The sequence below is a fragment of the Spinacia oleracea genome, chromosome 2 (assembly GCF_020520425.1).
Source record: "Spinacia oleracea cultivar Varoflay chromosome 2, BTI_SOV_V1, whole genome shotgun sequence".
Lineage (NCBI taxonomy): Eukaryota > Viridiplantae > Streptophyta > Magnoliopsida > Caryophyllales > Amaranthaceae > Spinacia > Spinacia oleracea.
The window spans coordinates 107997412-108019758 of NC_079488.1; the positions used below are offsets into that span (position 1 = coordinate 107997412).

Sequence of the window (22347 nt, forward strand, 5' to 3'; positions counted from 1 at the left end):
TACCAATCGGAGAAAGGGGAAAAATAACGAGTTTCCTCGAACATGATTTCACCCAACCAAACACAAACTACATATGAGAGAGACTCATGCCTTCATTTCCGCGGCTCAATTCACACTTCCCAGCCAAAAGAAAAAACAGAAACAAGGATACAGCAAAAAATCAACATCAAGTTCACTTGAAGATTGTCAAAACTTCACGTTTTGATTGAAAATACATTAGAACCTGAAGATTTAGCCCTCGCATTGAAAATCAATGGAAAAAGCAGAGGCAAAAATATAAATCATATGTAAATCAAAATGTTGCCCCGTTCTTCGACAGGTGATGCTGGAAGAGTCAGTCTTCCACAATTCACATCACATTCATGGGGTATGGTATTATGCCACACTGTACTACTAGGAGGAGAAAACATAAGATAAAAAGATTTCAAACTAACTCAGAAGGCCCCTCTGTTTAAAGACGTCGAGCATTGCTGCACCCATCTTTGCAGGAGACTCCACCACGGTGACCCCAGCTTCTCTCAAACTTTTGATTTTGTCTTGAGCTGTTCCTTTACCACCCGAGACTATGGCTGCCAGGCGAAACATTTTAAGAAAATTGAAGGAAAGCAAATGAGATTTCCAGTTCAATTATATTACTACCCGTGTATTGCAAAAGCACAGATTCTTTGACTTAACAAACAAAATACTTCGTAATATTTAATTGAAGCTATGAGCTGTTCAAAACAGTAATAACCATACATGATTCGGCATGAGGTAGACGCATTTGGGCTCCGTTTTGTTTGGTGTAAAACGTTTTCACTGTAAAATGATTTTCCACATTTTCCAAGGAAAAACACAAATCCAAACTAATTTTCTTTTGTTTGGTTCCTTAAAGAAAATGGGAGGAAATGGTGAAGATTGAGGGGAAGAAAGGAGAGGGAGGTAAGGAGGGAAGGAGGAAAAGTGGTTTCCCTCCCTTTCTAATGGAAAAGGTTTTTCCACTTTTGAGGGAGATATGTAAAATTATTTTTCATCCCTTGTACAACCAAACGACGTAAAATGACTGAAAAGGGGAAAATCGTTTTCCATGAAACGTTTTGCACCCTACCAAACGGAGCCTTGAATTAAGCAAAAAGCTATAAATGTCACAAACAGGAATTCAAACAACAAACTAAAACTTGTTGTAGAAACGCATTACCTCCAGCGTGACCCATGCGTCGGCCAGGAGGTGCCGTTAGCCCAGCAATGAAAGAAACTACTGGTTTGTCCGTTCCACTTTCCTGTTTGAGGCAAAAAAAAAAAAACAGTAAGAGACATAATAGCAACTAGGAAACACATCAGCATATAAGGGTTATCCAAAATAAATTTTCCTTGGCCTAATGGAACATCAATTCTTTTTGCTTTTCTTTATCAAAAAAAAAAATCTCAAATTGTAAAAGTAAGGCCTTTTCAACATAGGAATTGGGTCGCAATTTTCTGTCCCACGTTTTCATTTACCATCAATATCACCTTTGTCAATAAGTAGCATAAGTAATGCGTGAAAAATTAATATCAGATCTTTCACTTTAGAATAGAGGGTGCGACAGTTAAGCCAAATACGTCATCAAATTTTCAAATTGCCAACCAAATGGCTACTTTATTTGTTGACGACATTAAAATACCACGCTCTTGTCCTTTTCTCATAAGAGTGTAGTTAAGGGCCTTCTAAGATTATTGCACAACTAAGAATAAGTTTAGATAAGGGGTTGTCAGCCATGTATTAACTTAAAATATCAATCTGTAAAACATAAAAGGGTCTATCTGTAAAACTAAGTTCCATTCTTCAGAAGATAGATAATTTAATTCACCGGAAAAAAGATCTTATTAGCTATAATCCCAACTGTGTGTTAGTAACAACACCATGGGAGAAATAAATGCCTAATGCCATAAAATCTCTTAGCAGACCGTAAAACTTCAATCCACGGTACATGGTCAAGCTGGCTTACCTTGATCAGAGCAGCAGCATCCTCTTCTGCAGTACCCCCTATTTCACCAATAACAATAATACCTGCAGTGAAGTAGACAAGAAAAAGTAAGCAAAGGTAGATAAATAAACACGAATCCCTATTTCACCGATCAAAACAATACCTGCAGTAAAGTTGGCAAGTGTTTTAAAAAAATAAAAATAAAGCAAAGGTACATATATAAAACAATCCAAGCAAATTAAATATATACTTCCAATTGGTTATCATAATATTAGATTTTATCGGAGCGTTTTCACTCTTAAACACTTTTACTAGTGAAAACAAGTCAAAATATTTCAATACCAGCACAGACTGCAGGCAGTTTATTGTGACCTGGAATCCCATTGAGTAGGTGGTTGGTTACATATACTATGCAAGCACAAAGTTTACACAAACTAAGCAGGCAAAAAGTCAAATTCCATATTCACTCTGAGTCTGCCATGGTTATGGATATCTTCAGTGGGAAGAAATGAATATAGAAAGGGTGAATATTTCTCACCAAATTCGGAAGAGAGTCCACTGCATAAAGGGGTGAGGAAATTGTGAATAGGATCAAAAAGAAAATACCGTAATTCCAAAGTTATTAAATGTCTGCAACCCATCAATTAGTAACTATACGTCATATGAAGACATGCAAAATCTTTGTTCTTAATCACACAGGCATGCACAAAATAAATACTTATGGTTAAGCGGAACTTTCAGAAAAAAAACAGCATCATATACTTTTCAGCGATCTGTTTCTTCCACAAATTTCTGAGACTCATTCTTTTCTTCTAGGGAGGGTCAGGGTCAAGGCATCATAAACCAATAGTAATAGATCTTTTCAAATGACACTCTACATAATAAATGAATGAATTCATTTAGCCACTAAATCATAGATAGGAACACCACAGTCAATCTCTCGGTGTTTAGCAATCAGAAAAGCAAAACAAGCCGCTTGAACAGACCAGCATAATCGTTGGATTGAAAAGGTACTACGAAAAGCATTACAGGAAAGACAATGTTCACCTTCTGTTTGAGGGTCGTCAATAAACTTCTCAATGCAATCAACAAAGTTTGTCCCATTGAAAGGGTCCCCACCAATGCCTACAACAGTGGACTGCCCAAGGCCGACAGCAGTTGTTTGGAATACCTATATCACAACACCAAAAGTGTAAAAATTGATTGACAGATAAAAGTCCTGCAATACAAAAATGCATAATTGTAAGCAAATACAAAAGAGAAATAAAAATATCCACAAATTCAACATTTAACACCCGTAATCACGCTTCCAACAATTAGCTAATGCAAACACGAACAAACGTAATGCAATTAACAAAATAGTAGAGTACCAACGGAAATTATCAAATAGGTGATATTGACAATTTGTCATACCACGTCAGCATCATCCATTGAAATCCTACATTCATGGAACAAAAAGATAGGCAAAGAAATCTCTAAAACAAAATAGAAACACACTTTTTGAGAAAAGCCGCTCGCATAATATAGAAATCAGGAATTATCTCCATATAAGATATGGCAACAAACATAAAAGAAATTCAACCACAAACACCTAAGAGCCAGTTTGACAACAAGCTGGAACACAGGATCCGATATCAGCAACTAAACATACAGAAATAGCAAGTAAAAGAATTTCCATACCGCTTCATACGTCAGTGTGCCAGAACGAGAAACGATTCCAATACGTCCTGGTTTATGGATATAACCAGGCATAATGCCGATCTTGCACTCTCCAGGTTTGATGATTCCAGGGCAATTTGGACCTATTAACCTGGTTTTGGATTGGCTGTTAAGGGCAGCTTTAACACGGACCTGGAACAGCAGATGCAAAATATTTGAGAAAGCATATTGCAAAATAACCCATGCAATATGTCTGCCTAGCACCACAACAAAAGACCATAAAGCAAGACACTGGCACTTGAAAGCTTACTCTATGACCCACAATTCCTTGACAATTTCACTAGGATAGACAGCAGAAATTTCTGCGTATGAGATTTTACATAGAGATAACAGTATGAGATAATAGTAATAGTAATCTGGAAAAAGCCCAAAAAGGCAAAGAAGAAAAAGAGTGTTTCAGCCTTTCATGTGACTGTAAATTTACGGAAATGATGTGCCATATGGAGATGTGGGATGCATCCCAGCTTTTTAATTTCACCACTGAAAATTTTTTAGTCTTCTTTTATGTTACTCTTCTAGTCTTCTTACAGGTATGATTTTATTCTGGCGGTTTAATTTAACCTGTCAGGCCCGATGAAGAAGAAAAACTAAAAGGCAAGCTCTTTTATGGTACTGAGTCTACAAGACAATAGAAGGCAACAAGCAACAAAGAAATTTGAGAAAACTGTAGAAAGGCTGTTAATTAGGCTAAAAAGAACTGAAAGTATACTCCCTTAATATAGTGCCCGCTTGACATTTTTCAAGGGAATTAAGAAATTTGGAAAATGACATGATTAACGATTTATGTTGTTGTACTTTAGTAGAAAGGTGCATAATTTTTATTTTTATTTAAACAAATAACAATAAAGGTATGGAGCCATGGAGGAGAGGGGGGTTGTTGAATAAGATAATCAACAACACATTTCCATGGTACAAGCATTAATTATGGGCAAATATTTTGTAGGTAAAAATAGGAAACAGAGTATTTAAATTGTTTTGATAAGGGCATGTTGGAAAATATAATCTGATTAAATAGGAAATTGAATAAATAGGCACGACATTTTGGGACAACTATAGAGGAAAACAGGCACTATATTAACTTATTAAGGGACGGAGGAAGTATTTATTAGAATAAGAAATCTAGAAAACAAATATAACCACAAACAAAAAGGATCCGTGTTGATTAATAAATGGCTTACCATGTCATGTTGAGGGATTCCTTCAGTGATGCAGACAATTAGATCCAATTCAGCTTCCAATCCTTCCATGATTGCTTTTGCGGCAAAAGGTGGAGGGACGTAGATAACTGAGGCATTGGCCCTTGTTCCTTCCTTTGCCTCAGCAACAGTGTTATAAACTGGTAGCCCTAAATGCTCAGTTCCACCCTTTTTTGGAGTCACACCACCAACCTGATACCAACACGAAGCATCAACCATAAAAATGTTCAGATAATTAGAGGATGTGAGTGATGCAGTAGTATGATGTCAGAAAAGGCAAGCAAAATTGTTGTTCAACCAAGTAACAACATTAAAAAGAGTGGTGCCCACTATATACTCAAGTGGGTTTCACACAGCTAATCTACATTTGATCACTGTGAAGCCTGTGTGCACACCTCCCTTCTCAGATTCACTTTAGCAGGAATTAGGGGCAAAAATCATCTCATCATGCCAATGTCTTTCTAATTTCTCAAGAAGGACAATTATCCAAGCCACTAGGTTTTGAGTTTCTTAGCTACCTCCAATTCAATCTCTACACACATTCATCAAGGTCAATCCCAAGTCCCAACCAACTGCAAACTTCCACCCCCAAAAGAAGAAGGCTACTAGAAGTCCACAACTGGTGTTTACAGCAACTGCAAAGCACCCTCATGTCATCCAGATTCTCAAAATTTTCTTCTGATTTTGCTCCTTGTTCATTTAATTAAATATGTTTTCACTATCCTACATCAACAGCCTCTTCCAACTGCACTTGTTTTTCACAACATCATCAAGTTCTTACGCATATACCACAGTTTATCTTGCACTCTTCCCTTTAACATATCACTCACCACAACAAGCGAAAAACACGAACGAAGTAACCAGAACTAGCTCAGAATTCCCTTCAATAAATCACTCATCGGCTCACCACTCACCACTCACCAACTAGAAAATCCAGATGAAGCAGCAAGCACTCATTCAGAGGTCCTTTAGTCTTAAAATAAGGACAAAAATACTAAAAATGTAATATAAACATCAGAAACCACAGAAATAGCAACTGCGAGTAGCACTAATCTCCTTTGTTCACAAACTTCGATGCAGTAGTTCTGATCAAATAGCCAAACAAAGAAAATCTTATCTTAAATGATGTTGCATTTCTCACAGCCAAAATTGTCAAAACAGCCTCAAATCAAACCATTTTCTCATCAACTCTAAAGTCAGCAACACTGAGGCTAAACAACATTTCTGGTTGGAAATCGTGCTTCTAAACATGAAAATCTACGCAAAAACAGAAATTGGCAACTACGGCGGCACTAATCTCCTGTGTTCATAAACATCAACAAATAATTCCGATCAAGTGGCAGGAAAAAACACCCACTGTCGCATCTCTCACTGCCAAAATCATCAAAAACAGCCTCAAACCAAATCATTTTCTCATCAACGCTAATAATCACCAACTGTAAGGCTAAAACATTCACTAATCGAAAATCGGGCATCAAAATACGAAAAATCTACACAAAATAACTGCAAAACAAAAATCAGATCTAACCAAACAAACAAACAAAAAAATCACAGGGAAAAGGCGAAGAGCAGAAGAAATAAAAGGAGGAAGAATGGCGGTACCATATTGGTGCCATATTCAATGGCTTGTTCAGTGTGGAAGGTACCATTTTTGCCGGTGATACCTTGACAGATGACGCGCGTATTCTTGTCGACGAAAACAGCCGGCGAAGGGTGAGTGGTTCCGAACTGCCTGCTTTGACCGATGGAAGAAGAAATGGAAGAATTTGGGGGCTGAATCTTGGAAGACAAGGTAGCGACGAGTCTGCTGGCTTGTCTCGCCATTGTTGAAAGCTCGAAAATTAGGGCTTTTTTTGGTTTCTGCTCTGGTAGTTATTAAACGGAGAATGAAAATTTTAATTTATGGAAAAGGTTTGTAGGAAAATGGTTAGGGAGAGTAGTCAGACAGACTGAATGGGAAAAAGGCGAATGTGGAGAATTTTCAGTATCCGATTCCAAATATTTGTGCTCAAAGCCTCAAACCCGACCCTATTAAGATGAGTACTTTTCTCTTTGGTTAAAAAGGGAGAGTACAATTAGAGCGAAGAAAATGGATAGTTATTCGTTTTTTATTTCATGTCGATTTTGATTTGCTCGTTAAATATATAAAAATTGTATGACAACTAACATAATTGAGTGTAGGTTCAGGTTAATTCATGTTTGTGTGGAGTTCTGGTTTATCTCACTTCAAAATTCATGTTGTGTTGTATAAGGGATTGTCAAAGATCAGCTATGAATCTCTAATACTATAAGGGAGTATCGATTTTTGAACACAAAAAATGGTTGAATGCTTAGACCGAAACTGATATTTTCAATTGATTTATTGCAGTTTTCTTTTTGAAAGTAAAATGAATTCATTTATAAAATAATCTCACAACATCTACAATATAAACCAAAACTCAAAAACAAAACAATTTGGAACACAAACATTCTAATTCGGCTAAACCACGATCATTGTGGTCTTGTGGTTGAATCTGACAATGATGAATACCATTTGTTACATCTCTTTTCGATACAACCTTCCACGATGGGATCTTTCGACCGGTTGCAATTTTGAGATAAAATTCAATTGATTATAGACGTATAACTTAATTATTGCACTTTAAATACTCTTGTGTGATTCTTTTTTTAAATGCATTTAAATTAAGTTGGTAAATATACATCCCAATAGATTCCCTTAAAAAGAATACTAGAAGTATTAGTTTTCATCCCATGATCCCAAAGAAAAACTTTATGGTTGTATATCATTTGTATGCTTGTATTTTTACGGTTTAAAGATAATTAGGCGACAACTTATAACATTTAGAAGAACATGATTGACATAATTGTAAATAAAATAGACAAAAACTAGTACTTGTATTCGATTTTGCAAGACCTTTTGTTTTATTGGTTAAACTACCCAATATCCAAAACTTAGAAAATTCTGACAAATTGTCAAATGCTAATATGAGAGTTGAGACGAGTCAAGCCCAAATGGAAGAAAATCTCTCACTATAAACGGTGATTGCAATTTTAGGGACTCAAATCCGAGACACTTGATTAAAGAGCTTAAAAGAGCGCAATTTTTTTTTTTTTGGTGCGAATGAGCCACACAAGGCAATATAAATTACAAATGGGGGCGAGAAAAATCGAACCTGAGACCTGTTGTACACAGGGCATCAGCGTTAACCACTAGGCCAAGACCTCATTGGTAAAGACCGCAACGTTTATATGGAACAATGTTACGTAATTCACGATGTACTTAAAAACGAGGAACGTAATTCGCTACCTAATTATGTTAAATTTAGTCAAAAGTATCCCACCTTACATTAGGATTTACAAATGTTCCCAATACGCAAGTTGTGGGGGAACTGGAGTATTAGGCAACCATATTTGAAGTGTCATTTTCATGAGAAAGTGAATTAAAAACGCAACCCTGACTCCTGGAGCAAAAATATCTTAGAAATCATCCCTTTTTGTCCAAAAAAAACTTATCCCCTCTTTCTTGTCTTGCCTACTTCTGATTCTCTGCTCCTAAAACAGAATCAACAAACTGCAGGTTGCATCAAACCCAGAATAATGGCTTCTACAACTCTTTCCCTTAACTTTTCAACACCAAATTCACCATTCATTATAAAAAGGCACAGGAATTCTTCATTACAAACATTACCTCACTTCTCACATCATAAACTCAAGCATCATCATCTTCATGTATGCAAGGCATCATCATCATCATCATCATCATCATCATCATCATCATCATCATCAACAAGTTCAATAACGGAGTATGATCTATATGATCTATTAGGGATAGACAGTAGCAGTGATCAAAGCCAGATAAAAAAAGCATACAGATCCCTTCAGAAAAAATGTCATCCTGATATTGCAGGAATAGATGGCCATGACATGGCTATCATCCTCAATGAAGCTTATGCTGTTCTTTCTGATCCCGTCTCTCGTTATGCCTATGATAAGGTAATTACTAACAAGAATCTCTCTAGATCATTTTCTGACATTGCTGCATATACTAAAAAATGATACAAAATTTGTTCATCTCGATCTTTAGAGGTATGTTGTAAATTTGTGGATGTGTGATTATTTATAGTATACCTGTAAATGTGTGGTTAGGAACAAGCTAAGTTCACAGTGTTGCGAGGCTATACAGGCAGGCCGATGTACTCGGTTTGGCGTGGACCGGAAACTGAACAAAGGGCCATATTTGTTGATGAGGTTAGGTGTGTTGGTTGCTTAAAATGTGCATTGTTTGCTGAGAAGACTTTTGCTATCGAGTCTACCTATGGAAGGGCTCGCGTTGTTGCTCAGTGGGCTGATCCTGAAGATAAAATTCAAGCATCCATAGATACTTGTCCTGTCAATTGCATCTGGTTAGTAATCAATCTCACTTCTGCCTTAAAATTGTCAGTAGATTTTGGCTAAAACTAGCATGTTCTTTAACAAAATCTTTGCTTAAGGCAATTCAGTAGTTATTACTTATTAGATCAGACCAAACCAGACCAAAAAAAAAACAAAAATCACTCGCTAAAAACATTCAGACCAGACCAGAAACTAGAAAAATCGGACTAGATCAGGTGAAGAGAACAAAGTCTAATCATCTAACTTGCTGATAAGTTTGATTGCTATGTGCGGTGAATGACAATCAGGACAGTGGAAAGATCAGACCTAGCTGCACTAGAATTTCTGATGTCGAAGCAGCCACGAGGGAAGGTCAGGATAGGGGCAAGCAACACAGGTGGTGTACGAACTTTCGATGTTATGTCTGAACTTAAAGTTTTTCAGAAACGCTTAGAAGCAGCAGCAACCAGAAAATCAAATCAAGATTCCAAGGTTATTATATACATACCCTGCCACCTTAAACTTGGTTTTTTCGAAAAATTATCTAACACTGCACTCCATTTTCAGTACTCCGAACTCCAACGAGACACGCGGATATCAGCAATACAAACAATCAGATCAATCTCAAATTGGTTGTACTGGAAATCACCACCTTCAAATACTTCTCTAGTCTTAATACCAAAGAGAAAGAACATATTCCGAGATCCAGACCTCGAGAAGCTCAGAGATGCAGCAACAGGAGCTAGAAAACATGGTACGTTCAAGACACGGCCTAATGCAAAAGTTCTCCCTCAAGAAACACCAAAGGATGAATATTGGGTTCCATCAACCCCTGTGCTTCCACTGAAAGTAGAGAACGAGTCAAATTCTCAAACAACAAGAAAAACACCGTCTAATAATACTGAGAAGAGTCGAAGCAGAGCATATAAGAGGAGAGAAATTACACGGACTGGTCGCCTTGTTTCAGGCATTCCAATTGTGTCAGGTGTGATTGCAGCGATTACAGTCGGATTACAAGGACCAGGAGAGGCAGTTGGAGGATTGGATCAGCACATAGGCGGTTCTTTCGTACAAGAATTGGCTAACAGTTTTGGGATGCAGGTTTTGCTAGCTGGTGCAACTTGGTATCTTATTGCAGCATACGTTACACAAGCAGTGGTGAGCCTCACAAGAAGAGAGGAAAAATAAAGAGATATGTGTTTGCCTATAGTTTTTAACCTCAGGAACTTCAACAGGCAAAGTACATTTGTATAGAAACTAGAAAAATATACACATAGGTTACATCTATAGATCAGTAGATTGTAGTAAATCTTAATGTTGCATAAATTCTGAAACATGAAAGCTCAAATATGAATGATACTCAATGCTAAATTACATTTCCAAACCAGATAATTTAAACATTTTTAGACTCTGTTCTGTTCACCCTATTTCCACTTATTTCGGGAAAAATAAGTTAAGTTTAGTTAAGTTCGGAAAAAATAAGGGTGGTCAAGTATAATTTATAACTAAAACAAGTTTTGATACGATCATATAAATTCAGTTCAGAAAAAATAAGTGAAAATTAGGTAAATAAAAACACACCCAATCATCTTTTTATAAACTTCCAGGAGAGCATAAAAGGATGAGGAACCACATGGAGTTATTTGTGGTTACTCAAGACATTGAACCAAATGGATAATCAAGACATTCTCAACGAAGTTTTACCAGTTAGTTGAATAAAAAATCTTCGAGTTTTTACTGTTAACTGTTGATCAGTTCAACATACTGATAAGACATGTAGTGTTAACAATGCATCAGAGTTTTCAGACTAAAACTGGCAACATCATATACTCAAGGATGCACATTCCAAATGTAGAAACAAAGTCAAGCTGAAGCTAGTATAACCTGAGAAATAATATAAACAAACTCCTGAAAAGCATATATCATCAGAAAGGGAACATACAAGTTTACCTGCTTGTTTAAAGTAACAGTTACAACAATAGAGCATTCGTTGTTAACATGAATTCATCAGGGGTACACTGAAACGAGTGTAGACCCATGTTTATCGAGTTCAATAATACACTTGTGATAAAAGTTTCACCAGAAGTATCGTGTCCAAACACTCAGTAACGGTACTTTGTGGAATAATCTTTTGGTGCAATCACGAGACCTCGACCCTTGCGAGCACCGCGATAGACAGTCTCAACAATGTCAATGAATTCCTGCTTGTCCTTAAGGGCCCAATTGATCTTATTGTTGTTCCCAGTGCCAAGATCTATCATTATGTGTTTGTTCCTGAAAAAGAACATGATTGTGGAAGGGTCATACAGCTCGTACATTGTGTTGAAATCGGGAACCTCTGTTATGTCTACAAGGTATATCACAGCAAAGTTTTTGATTGTCTCTGCCACCGAGGCCAGCACTTCATCCATCTGAGAAGGAGAGAGGGAATTTTTATAAGATATGTGATATAAAATTACTGGAAGCGGAATCAAACAAGACTTTACTTCACAACAGGAATATATGTAAAAGGTGACATGAACAAATTCAACAATTGCTTTCTTCAGTATCAGCAATTGCATTCAAAATATAATCAGTGGCTTTTAGGAGTTACTACAAATGAAAAAGGAAGTTCAGTTTGTCTGACGGTCAATGTCAACAGTTGCAAACACATACATGAACAAACAAATGACACCAATTGCATGTTGGTTCAGTGGTGATTGGAGCTGAATTTGATAGGGAGGACCCGTGTTAGATCCCCCACAACAACAATTGGGAGGGGACTGGAACTTATCCACCCAGAACTCGCCCCGAATCCAGATTGGCCCTAAGGGTGAACCGGGTGCTAACACCAAAAAAAAAAAAAAAAAAAACAAACAAATGACAACAGATCTTAAAATTACTAGATGGTAAGGCTGTTTTATAGTTTAATGAAAAGCTAAGGCCCCGTTCGGTATCATTTTTTATTTTTAGTTTATATAAAACTGAAAACAGATTATAGTTTTAATTTTCAGTATTTTCAAAACTTAATCAAAACTATCTACACGACACTAACACTGCATTTGTCAACTAGTTTTAATTTCTAGATTGTTTTTTCCTAACGTTCTTTGACTTTGCATTTTTCATACTCCATAAAAGAGGTGAAAAGGTGACCCCCCTTCCCCATTTTCTTTGCTTTCATCTATCCCAGACAGTTATTGAAAACAGTCTGCAGGACTGACATGAACCAGTACTTGCTTATACATTTGCAGAACATCATAACTGAAAACAAATCTCTCTTGACCCATTAAAACGTCATGCAAAGCAAATATTAATCTTTTGATTAATTGCTTCACCCGAAGTCCCGAACGACACCATTATTTTGTGCTCGAAACGTCAACCTCAATAACTCCATTAATTAGAACCACCGCACCAAATCTTTTAATCGAACCACTTTTTCGTCTCCAATGCTGCTGATTCACACTTCAATTCTCAAAATCGAAAACACCAAAAACACCAACTTTCTTCAATTGTCCATTGATTTAAAATTAATTATATCAACAGTCATAAAACAAAATCGAACAAGTAGTTCGTCTCATCGGCCATAAAACACAACAATTTTCTTCAATTGTTCTTCGATTTAAAATTATATCACCAGCCACAATTGCAATTGCACGGTTTATGACAAACAGCTACCACAAGCACAAAAGAAAACTCAAAATGATGTTTTATGACAAACATCCAAGTCTCCAAAAAGACAGAAAAACTCCTAATTCTACGACTTGTTAGGGTTTTCAGAATATGTTCACGCCTAGCGGCCTAGGTGATTGCAACGATGTTTTCATAACCCTTCCCCCAATTCTACTTAAATACCGAAAACCCTCAAGAAGTAAACTTTCAATTAGTTATACCACTAATTGCAGAAAGCAAGAAGCAGCTTCATTGAATTCCTACGAAATGCTGGCACACAAATCACTATCCTCCCAATCAAAATTACACAGACAAAGTATTGGTCAAATTATGATCAGAAATAGTACTTCGCAGCAAATCAAAATTAGGGCATAAAAAAGTAATTTCGTAATTATAAACCATCAATAAGGCACATAAAATTTAGCAAAAAAAGAATTCAATTATGAATTTTCATGGAATGAACAAAATTGAAAAGAAAAAAGAAGCGCAAAAATTAGGGTTTGGTGTGAAAGAAAAAGGGGCAAGGGAGAGAGAGAAAGAGACCTGCATGCAGGTTTCATCCCAGTCATGGCCAAAGCGGATGATGACGAGGCGCTCCTCCTCGGCGAGAATGGCTTGATCCACCGCCCAACCAGAGTGCAAGTGTGGTAGCAGGTACGACATCTCTTGCTTTCTCTCTCCGACTATGAAGTTTTGGAGTTGATAAAAGAAAGCTGCTTGTTTTTTAATCGGGGGATTGCGAAGAGGGTTTCTAAACCTCAAACGACATGGACACAAGGAGTAAATAGATCTGCAGGTTTCTAAACTTTGTCAAAAGGAACAGTTAGGTCCCTCAAATTTCAAAAGGAGCATTTAGGTCCCTGCGTTTGGATGGAATCCGCTGCTTTTTGTTTTCCGTCACTAACGTCCGTTAAAATGCATTTAAATTAAAAGGGAACTAAATAAAAGGCACTAAACGACAAAAAAACAGTTACATTTACCATTTACCAATAATTAAATAAAGGGAAATTCATTTCAGTTAGCTTTTTACAAAAATATAGCCGTTGAGGCTCTCAAAAAACAGAGTATTTAACATTCCATGGCAAATAAAACACTTAAAAATTTTGTAGAACGTGAATTATGAATTTTGTTACAATTTACAATTAGACGTTGCACTTACCGATATGTCCAGTATTTCATGCTCCTGAATCTAATTTATTTATCAAGTTTCGATGTGTGTTCAAGCCCGTCTAATTAATTAAATAAATGAACATAAACGAGCTTGTTCACGAGCTTGTAACATGAACGAGCATGTTTGTGTTCAGATCATAAACGAGCTTGTAACTGATTTGTTTAATGAGCCTCATTTTGTGTTCTATCTCGTCTCAAAGCTAAGCTCGCTCATCAGAGTATTATTTAACGAAATTCAATTAATGGTCATACTCGTTAGATAAGAGGACGTAAAAGAGCTTCGTCCGAGTAAGGTAATGAACCTTAATACGGAGTATGTGTTCAAACTAGGCACATATACGGAGTATGTATCCACTGTTCTGGAAATTTAAACATTTGTATTAGATACAAGTTGCATTTCAGACGCACTATATTTAATTTGGTCTTCCTTGGTCTACTAACTACTCCTAAGTATTTAATGAGGAGCATTGAGATGTGAGAAACAGCTTATCTTCCATTGGTCTTCCTTGACTATATAAACACAAGGGGGTTGGCTTAAAGCATTACAACAAGACTATATTTAATTTGGTCTTCCTTGGTCTACTAACTACTCCTAAGTATTTAATGAGAAGCATTGAGATGTGAGAAACAGCTTATCTTCCATTGGTCTTCCTTGACTATATAAACACAATGGGGTTGGCTTAAAGCATTACAACAATATTCATCTCTTATATCTTGGTTTGTATTCAATACTCCATATATATTTCTTCTTCTACTCAACAACCCAGTTTTTTTTCCTTTCAATTCATCACAACACAATGAATATCTTCTTAACCATAGAAGATTTCGTATACAAATATCACCCCCCATATCAGAAAATAAAAATTAGTCATAAAAAAAACACGACCGTAGTTTCTCTGTCTAAGTAGCCTTCCAATGTCATGCTTCCATGACCCCTTGTTGAGTCATTCTCAAAGGGGTTGTGAATGTTGGAGAATCCTGAAAAGCAGATCATCGAATGGCCTGGTGAGGAAATCATTTTTCGATGAAGTGAAGCTTGGGTTCGACAAAGGCGTGTTGTGAAGGGATCCACCTCGTGGGGCCTCACCTCGAGAGTTCTAGATCATGGCCATCAAACCAAGGCTTCAAGCAGTACATGAAACGAATGGATGGCATGTGAACAGAAGGTACGCGAGGCAGTTGGTCTGTATCCCAGCATGTCTGTATCCCGGGCCGAACAAACGTGAGTCGGATCAAATTGTGCATAAATGGTATCCGTTACTCGGTTGGTCTTATGTTATGGTTCAAGTGTATTACCCTTTTGAGGATTGGGTTGGCAACGGGTATTTACTAGCCTTGTACAGTGGGGAAGGACCATTGTCATGTAACTAGATTATCCTTTATTAATATATGTTGTGATTTTGTGTTTAATAAGTTAAGTGTAAGAACTATTTGTAATCAGTTTTGATGAAATGTGTATGGTGAAAAAGCAAATGAAAAGGCTAAGGAACTTGAAAAAGCTAAGTCAAAATCAAAAGAAGCTATTTTAAATCATTTATACACATGTAAATTGATTTCCCTTTATTTAAAATCAGTTTTATTATTATTTAATTGAACTTAACGGAAAATGTAACGGTGTTAATAAAAATAGCTTATTCCATCCATTTTGAGGGACCTAAATGCTCCTTTTGAAACTTGAGGGACTTAACTGCTCCTTTTGGCAAAGTTAAGGGACCTCCAGACCTATTTACTCTGGACACAAGTGATCCAAATACAATCATCTTGAGTTCCAATACATAATATGTCAGTATCAAAATGTAAAATTGCTTAGAAATATCATCAATATAAGTCATATGTGTTATTGGTACTAACATATTCTGTATTGGTGCTCCAAATTCTGTATTGGTACTCACTTGTGTCCAATATGGACACAAGTCACTTGTGACAAAGACTTCCTCGCAAATGAGTGTCAAATTTTTTTGGATTTTTTTAAAGATAAAATCACCTTTTAAAGTTGAACATTTTGAAATAATATCTTACTTCCTCCGTCTGAAAATATCGCACCATGGTTGACTTTTACTCCTCTAACTATTACTTTGACTCTTAATATCTCAAATCGCGTGCAAGTAAAAATTATAAAATTTAATATTTAGAAAATATATATCGATACAAATCTAACATGACCCGCATGACCAAAATTTACTTACGTACGAATCATAAAAAATGGCCAAACTCGTAGTATGAATAGTGTAAAAAACAAATGGTGCGATATTTCCGAAACGGAGGAAGTATATGTTTTTTTTTAAAAAAAAAACCATCTTAAACTTTAATCACCACCAAGTCACCAACTGTGAACTTTTGTTCACTCTTCCTTCAGTGGGGCCCATATCCAATGGCCATATTTTTTTTCCCTCCTCTTTTTCTTCCTTCTTCCTCTCTTTGAACTGAGCCCCAATTGACACACCTCTCTCGAAAAAATTTCTCAAAAATTTGCAAACTTACACTCATTTCTCTCCCAAAATTTCAAGTACAATTCATCAGCAATCCATTTTCGGCACTTTCCCACAAAAATCAACATGGTTCGCGTGCTTAAACAGGTAAAATGAAATTAGGGTCCTTAAATTGTTGAATTTGGGGGGGGGTTTTGCAATTTGGGGATTTTAACTCAATTGATTGTTGCGGGTTGATGGACCACGAGATTATTGTTATTGCGGAGCTCCTGCGGCAAGGCTGACTTATTTGACCCATGAAAATCTGGGTAGAAAATTCATTGGTTGCAAATTCTATGATCGAGAAACGGATACAAGGAGATGCACGTATTTTTGGTAGATTGATTTGGATAGCACTACATGGCAGAGGGATGTCATAAGGAAACTTTTGTTGGAGAAAAGATTGATGCAAATTGAGATGAATGCCATGAAAAAAACGCTTGAAGAGTTGAGCTACCCGAAAAGGTGGATCATGAATGATCCGGAAAAGCACATTCGTAACGGAGGAGCAGATCATATGGTGTTATTCATGGCTTGCCTAATGTTTGTAGTTATTGTATTTGGTGTTGTGATTTTATTCAAGTAGTTTTTGGATTAGTGGTGTCGTTAGTGATCCGAATATATGATGGTATGATTAAATTGATTAAGTGTATAGATGTAAATGTAATATCGTAGGAATCAATGAATGAATATGTTTATCTTACCTTTCCTTTGTACCAATAGTAACTAAAGATGGCTGTGGGCCGGGCCGGCCCGAAGCCCGACCCGACCCGGCACGAAAAAAACACGACCCGACACGAGCACGCAAAAAGCACGGTCCGGCACGGGCACGAAGTCCTGGGTCGTGGGCCGGGCCTGGGCCTTACTTTTTTGGAACGGTTTTTTCATGAAATGCCCCCGAGGTTTGCAAAAACGCACCAAATACCCTCGCGTCTTTTGAATCACATAATATACCCCTATTTTTCCGTATTGTTCATGAGATGCACCTTCAGTTAACGGACGTTAGTCTGCCGTTAGTGGCGTTTTACTATATTGCCCTTAATACATGTTTTCGAAATAAATTCCAAAAAAAAAAAATCTCAAATTCTTTCTTTTTCTCTCTCCTCTCAGATGTTCTTCCTCTTGCTCTTTGATCGCCGGCGGCGTCCGATCTCCGCTCTCTGTTCGCCGGTGGAGGCCGATCTCTGGTCGGCAACAGTGATCCGGTGTTACGCACTTCCCTCTTCTCCCGATTCGACCCGGTCACCAAGCTCGCCCTTCGGTGCGACCGTCGATCTGTTAGCATAGGCGACAACGCCCTCGTTCTCATTTCCCTCCGATGTCGTAACCTCATGCGCCTCAAACTCCGGGGATTCCGTGAACTCACCGACCTAGGAATCGCCGCCTTCGCTCAGAACTGTAAGTCCCTCAAAAAACTGAGTTTTTGGTGCCATGGGCCTCAGTGCTGTCTTTGAACACTGAGTTTTGCTCGAAGAAATGTCAATTAAGCGCCTCCGTGGCATTAACAACGACGGCGATTCAGAGGCGGCAGCTGAGTCCAAGAAATCGACTTAATTGTCGGCGCCGACGATTTACAATATTTTCAATTTGGGTTTTGCGTGCTTCTAAATTTCAAGAATTCCTTTCTGGGTTTTGTTCTTCTGTTAAATTCCTCATCTGGGTTTATCTTAATTTACGTAAACATTGTCTATTTCACATGAATCAATACAAGCAAAAAAGTGCAAAAAGTGGGAGATGATTATATGACTTTTGTGCCACCACCAGCAATGAATGAAGCACGGAAGGTGGCACCTACTCAACACTTCTACTACTGTTGTTTGTTTTAGCCTCCTAATTATCTCAGTAATTCACTTTGTTTCGAATTTGCAAGTCTAGTGATTGGTGTTATTAATTTGTTTAATAGCTAAGATTGTGATTTTACTTGGTTTAAAATGCCAATTGGTACCGTTTTCCACCTTTTGGGCGGAGGAATTTGGAAAATGATGGAATGAAATTTGAATAATCGCAGCCAACCATCTCCGATCAGGCCTGAAAAAGCATCCCCCACTGTGAAATTTGAATTTGAGGAACAAATTGCGATTAACCAATCCCCTCAAATTGTTTCTGATCCATCCTTAAACGGCTATGCAGTACACAAAATCTTCCCTTCATAGGTGGAAAGGTGGGCTCTTTTGTCAACCTCAAGCTCTTCCTTAGCAGCCTCAAGCTCTTCCTGTGACATCAAGCTTCTCGAACAGTTGCATTAAGTTCAGTTATTACAAAACCATCAGATTAGTTTTCCCGTATAAGATAATGAAGTAAATTCACGAGTCTAGTTTGCTTGCACTTGGGAAGAGAGTTCGTTCCTCAATGGTGGCTGCTGGATTTAGATGTAGTGCCGCATTGACTAATGCACTGACTGATATGTATACCAACAGTAAAATTCAATTCAATCAATTTCTTATTGGATTTGTTGTTTGAGCATTTCAATTTTCTTTGATTATTACTACTATTTTTGTTTTAGGTTTAACTTTTAGGTTGATTAATTTGATTAATTAGGTGAACGATTTGTGGAAATCAAATTCTGCAGTTTAAAAGCAGTTTGAGTATTTGGTGCAACTTAGTTTCAAAATAGGTGTATATTGTACAATAAGTTTATAAATAGGGGTATTCTGTGAATTATAAACACGACTTAACGGAGGACTAACGGAAGGTCGGTTTAGGGGTATTTGGTGCAAACTTGGGAAAAAATAGGGGTATATTATGTGATTCAAAAGACGCGAGGGTATTTGGTGCGTTTTTGCAAACCTCGGGGGTATTTCATGAAAAAACCGTTTTTGGAAAAAGCACGACAAGGCATGGCACGACTCGACCCGGCATGACAAAGCACGTTAAATTTAGTCAAATTAGCCTTAGGCACGACGGGCCGGCCCGGCACGGCACGAAAGCACGTGGGCTTGGGCCGGGCCTGGACCTTATTTTTAACTTTTCGGCCCGGCACGACACGACACGAAACAACGTGGGCCTGGCGTGGGCCCGACACGGTTAGTCCCACGGGTCATGGGCCCGGCACGAAGCTCGGCCCGGCCCACAACCATCTTTAATAATAACTGCAAAAATTATTTGAAACGGAGGTAGTAAATAGGTCTCCGAAATTATTGATCTTTACAATACGTTACTCATTCACTTATATTCAATTTGTTCTTTGTGCACGCAAACAATTTCAAAATTCTAGTTTATATGCAATCAATCAACACTTCAAAAATGTTTTCTAACAATTTAAATTAGAGTAACATATTATAGATAGGCAAATTTGTCTTAAACTACCTTATAAAATTGGTTTTTGTGAGAAACTACCTTATTAAAAAAAAAATACTGTAGTTAACTACCTAAAAAAAAGTATGTTATAATGTACTACCTTTAGTCAAATTATGAGATTTGACTCAAAATTGATGAATTTACGATATCAAATTACTCATTTTTCGTGAGATACAGGAAAATCAACCGCGTAATTTTGATTTTATGTTCAAAATCCAGTTAAGGTAGTATCTTATAACATACATTTTTATAAGGTACTCCCTCCGTCCCGAAATACTTGCACCGTTTTCCTTATAAAACCGTCCCGGATTACTTGCACCGTTTCTATAAATGGTAGAATTTTATTAATATATCAACTACCCCTTCACATGTCATTTTATGGTTCCATGAACTTTCCTTCATACCTCCTTACCTCCTATAAAAAGTTGACACATATCCCTATCTATATTAAAAAACACCCCACTATCAACTAGGTATTAAATAATAAGTCAATTACTTTGTATTAAACTCTGTGCCGGTCAAACCGGTTCAAGTATTTCGGGACGGAGGGAGTAGTTAATTACCACATTTTTTTATAAGGTAGTTTCTTGTAGAAAATTAGATTTTATAAGGTATTTTTTGACAAATTTACCTTATGTACACGAAATTCGTTAGAGTACAGATGCGGCAAAAGGTCATATGGACACATAAGAGCCTACTAGGAGATAGGGGTATGTAAAATATCCAATCCGTTTGATCCGATTCGAAATTTTGATATCCGATCCGATTTTAAGGTTTTGGATATTTCGGATCGGATTTCCTCACAAAATTTGGATTTTTGGATCGGATTCAGATCAATTTTTTTTTTTATTTCGTATATCAGTAATATCCGAAAATTTTCAAAATTTTCGATAATCCGATCCATATTTTCGGTTATCCAATCCGATGTTAAGGTTTCAGATATTTCGATTCGGATTCCGAAATAATTTAGTGTAAACGCGATTAATATTTTATTTTTATGAAGTTCGTAACTTTTGACATCCGATCAGAAAATTACGGATACCCTAAACTTTCTGATCATATTCGGATCACATTTTCCCGATCCAATATCCGAAATTGAACACCCTGCTAGGAGCTTCCACAACATTCTGCCTGCCTTGTTCTATGACCTCACCTCTTAATTTCCCTGCTTTTCCTATCAATCATATATCTAAATTTCTCTATAATTATTTACAGTTTCACAAGCAAACATAATCATGGCAGCTCAATTCTCCTCCTACAAGAAATACGAAGCCCGAAAACGGCTACCCGACCCGAAAACCTCAGCTCTCATAGTAATTGACATGCAGAACTACTTCTCTTCCATGGCCAAAGCTATCCTTCCCGCCACAACCACTACCATCAAGCTCTGCAAACGCGCGGGTATTCCAGTAATACTCACGCGCCATCGCCACAAACCCGGTGACGTCGGTGGTGTTTTGGGCGAGTGGTGGGGTGGCGACCTCGTCTTTGGCGGAACCCCAGAATCGGAGATTATTGCGGAGGTTGTCGCCGCGGCTGAGGAAGGGAAGAAGGACGAGGATGAAGTGGTGGTGGTGGAGAAGGAGACGTACAGCGCGTTTAGGAACACGGGGTTGGAAGAGCGGCTGAGGAAGATGGGAGTGAAGGAGGTGATAGTGAGTGGGGTTATGACGAACTTATGTTGTGAGACGACGGCTAGAGAGGCGTTTGTGAGAGGGTTTAGGGTGTTTTTCTGGACAGATGCGACGGCGAAGTCGTCGGCGGAGCTTCATGAGGCTACTCTTATGAATATGGCTTATGGTTTTGCTTATCTCGTTGATTGCAACCGTCTTCACAAAGCTTTATCTGCGTAATTAGAATAGTGTTGGTACCAATGGTGGTTGAGACGCTTGAGACTTAGTTGGGGATGGGGACTCTGTACTAAAGTTGTAATCAAGGAAAGTATATCCAACTGTATAATGAACATAGACTTGACAAGTTGACATGGATTTTCTATGAGAATCGAACAAAACATGTGCATTTGTATATAAGTATGTTTATTGTGCAATGTGCATGATTGTCGATTCAAATCAAATTAGATGGTGCATCAATATGTACGAAGTATATTATGGTTAGTTAAATATTCTAATATAAGCTGTGTGGTTATACAATGGCACAATGAGAGTAGTCTCATGAGTTTGTCCGATGAGGAGCTCAGTTCTAGTTGGGACCTGGTTATTAGTCGGGTTGGGTCATGATTGATGCAAGTTAAAAGCGGGTCGGGTAATAAAAATGTGACTTTTTAATGGGTCAATAATGAGCGAGTTAAAGCATGTCATTGATTAATAGCGTACTAATAGTGGACATGTTAATAAACAAGCAAGACAAAATACAAAAAAAGAGGTGCATCACGTGCATGTGCATATTATAACTACTTTAGTTTCTATTATTGTGTTATAAGTTTGACATTATTGACCCTTCAGACAGGTCAAAAACAGGTTCGGTCGGTTTTGACCCATTACTTTTTGAGTTATCCGAGTTCGAATAAAATCGGGT

General features: G+C 37.5%; 4 protein-coding genes across 4 annotated transcripts; 2 read left to right on the forward strand and 2 right to left on the reverse strand.

The window, feature by feature from the left end:
• Positions 1-148: 148 nt before the first annotated feature.
• On the reverse strand, positions 149-6883 carry LOC110782182 (succinate--CoA ligase [ADP-forming] subunit alpha-2, mitochondrial). The gene is made up of 7 exons (XM_021986308.2): positions 6461-6883; positions 4841-5050; positions 3624-3794; positions 2991-3114; positions 1965-2026; positions 1178-1259; positions 149-569 (listed from the first exon to the last, which is right to left on the reverse strand). Exons 1-7 carry the CDS (start codon positions 6680-6682, stop codon positions 430-432), a joined length of 1011 nt encoding a protein of 336 aa, XP_021842000.1. The 5' UTR covers positions 6683-6883; the 3' UTR covers positions 149-429.
• A 1447-nt stretch (positions 6884-8330) lies between these two features.
• Positions 8331-10629, forward strand: LOC110782213 (chaperone protein dnaJ C76, chloroplastic). Its single transcript, XM_056837729.1, has 4 exons — positions 8331-8851; positions 9005-9261; positions 9538-9721; positions 9797-10629. The coding sequence occupies exons 1-4, from the start codon at positions 8456-8458 to the stop codon at positions 10415-10417; spliced, it is 1458 nt and encodes a 485-aa protein (XP_056693707.1). The 5' UTR covers positions 8331-8455; the 3' UTR covers positions 10418-10629.
• A 492-nt stretch (positions 10630-11121) lies between these two features.
• Positions 11122-13609, reverse strand: LOC110782181 (thioredoxin-like protein YLS8). Its single transcript, XM_021986307.2, has 2 exons — positions 13421-13609; positions 11122-11640 (listed from the first exon to the last, which is right to left on the reverse strand). The coding sequence occupies exons 1-2, from the start codon at positions 13538-13540 to the stop codon at positions 11332-11334; spliced, it is 429 nt and encodes a 142-aa protein (XP_021841999.1). The 5' UTR covers positions 13541-13609; the 3' UTR covers positions 11122-11331.
• A 7217-nt stretch (positions 13610-20826) lies between these two features.
• LOC110781986 (nicotinamidase 2) lies at positions 20827-21945 on the forward strand. Its single transcript, XM_021986030.2, has one exon. It carries the CDS (start codon positions 21048-21050, stop codon positions 21663-21665), a length of 618 nt encoding a protein of 205 aa, XP_021841722.2. The 5' UTR covers positions 20827-21047; the 3' UTR covers positions 21666-21945.
• The last annotated feature ends 402 nt before the right edge of the window (positions 21946-22347 follow it).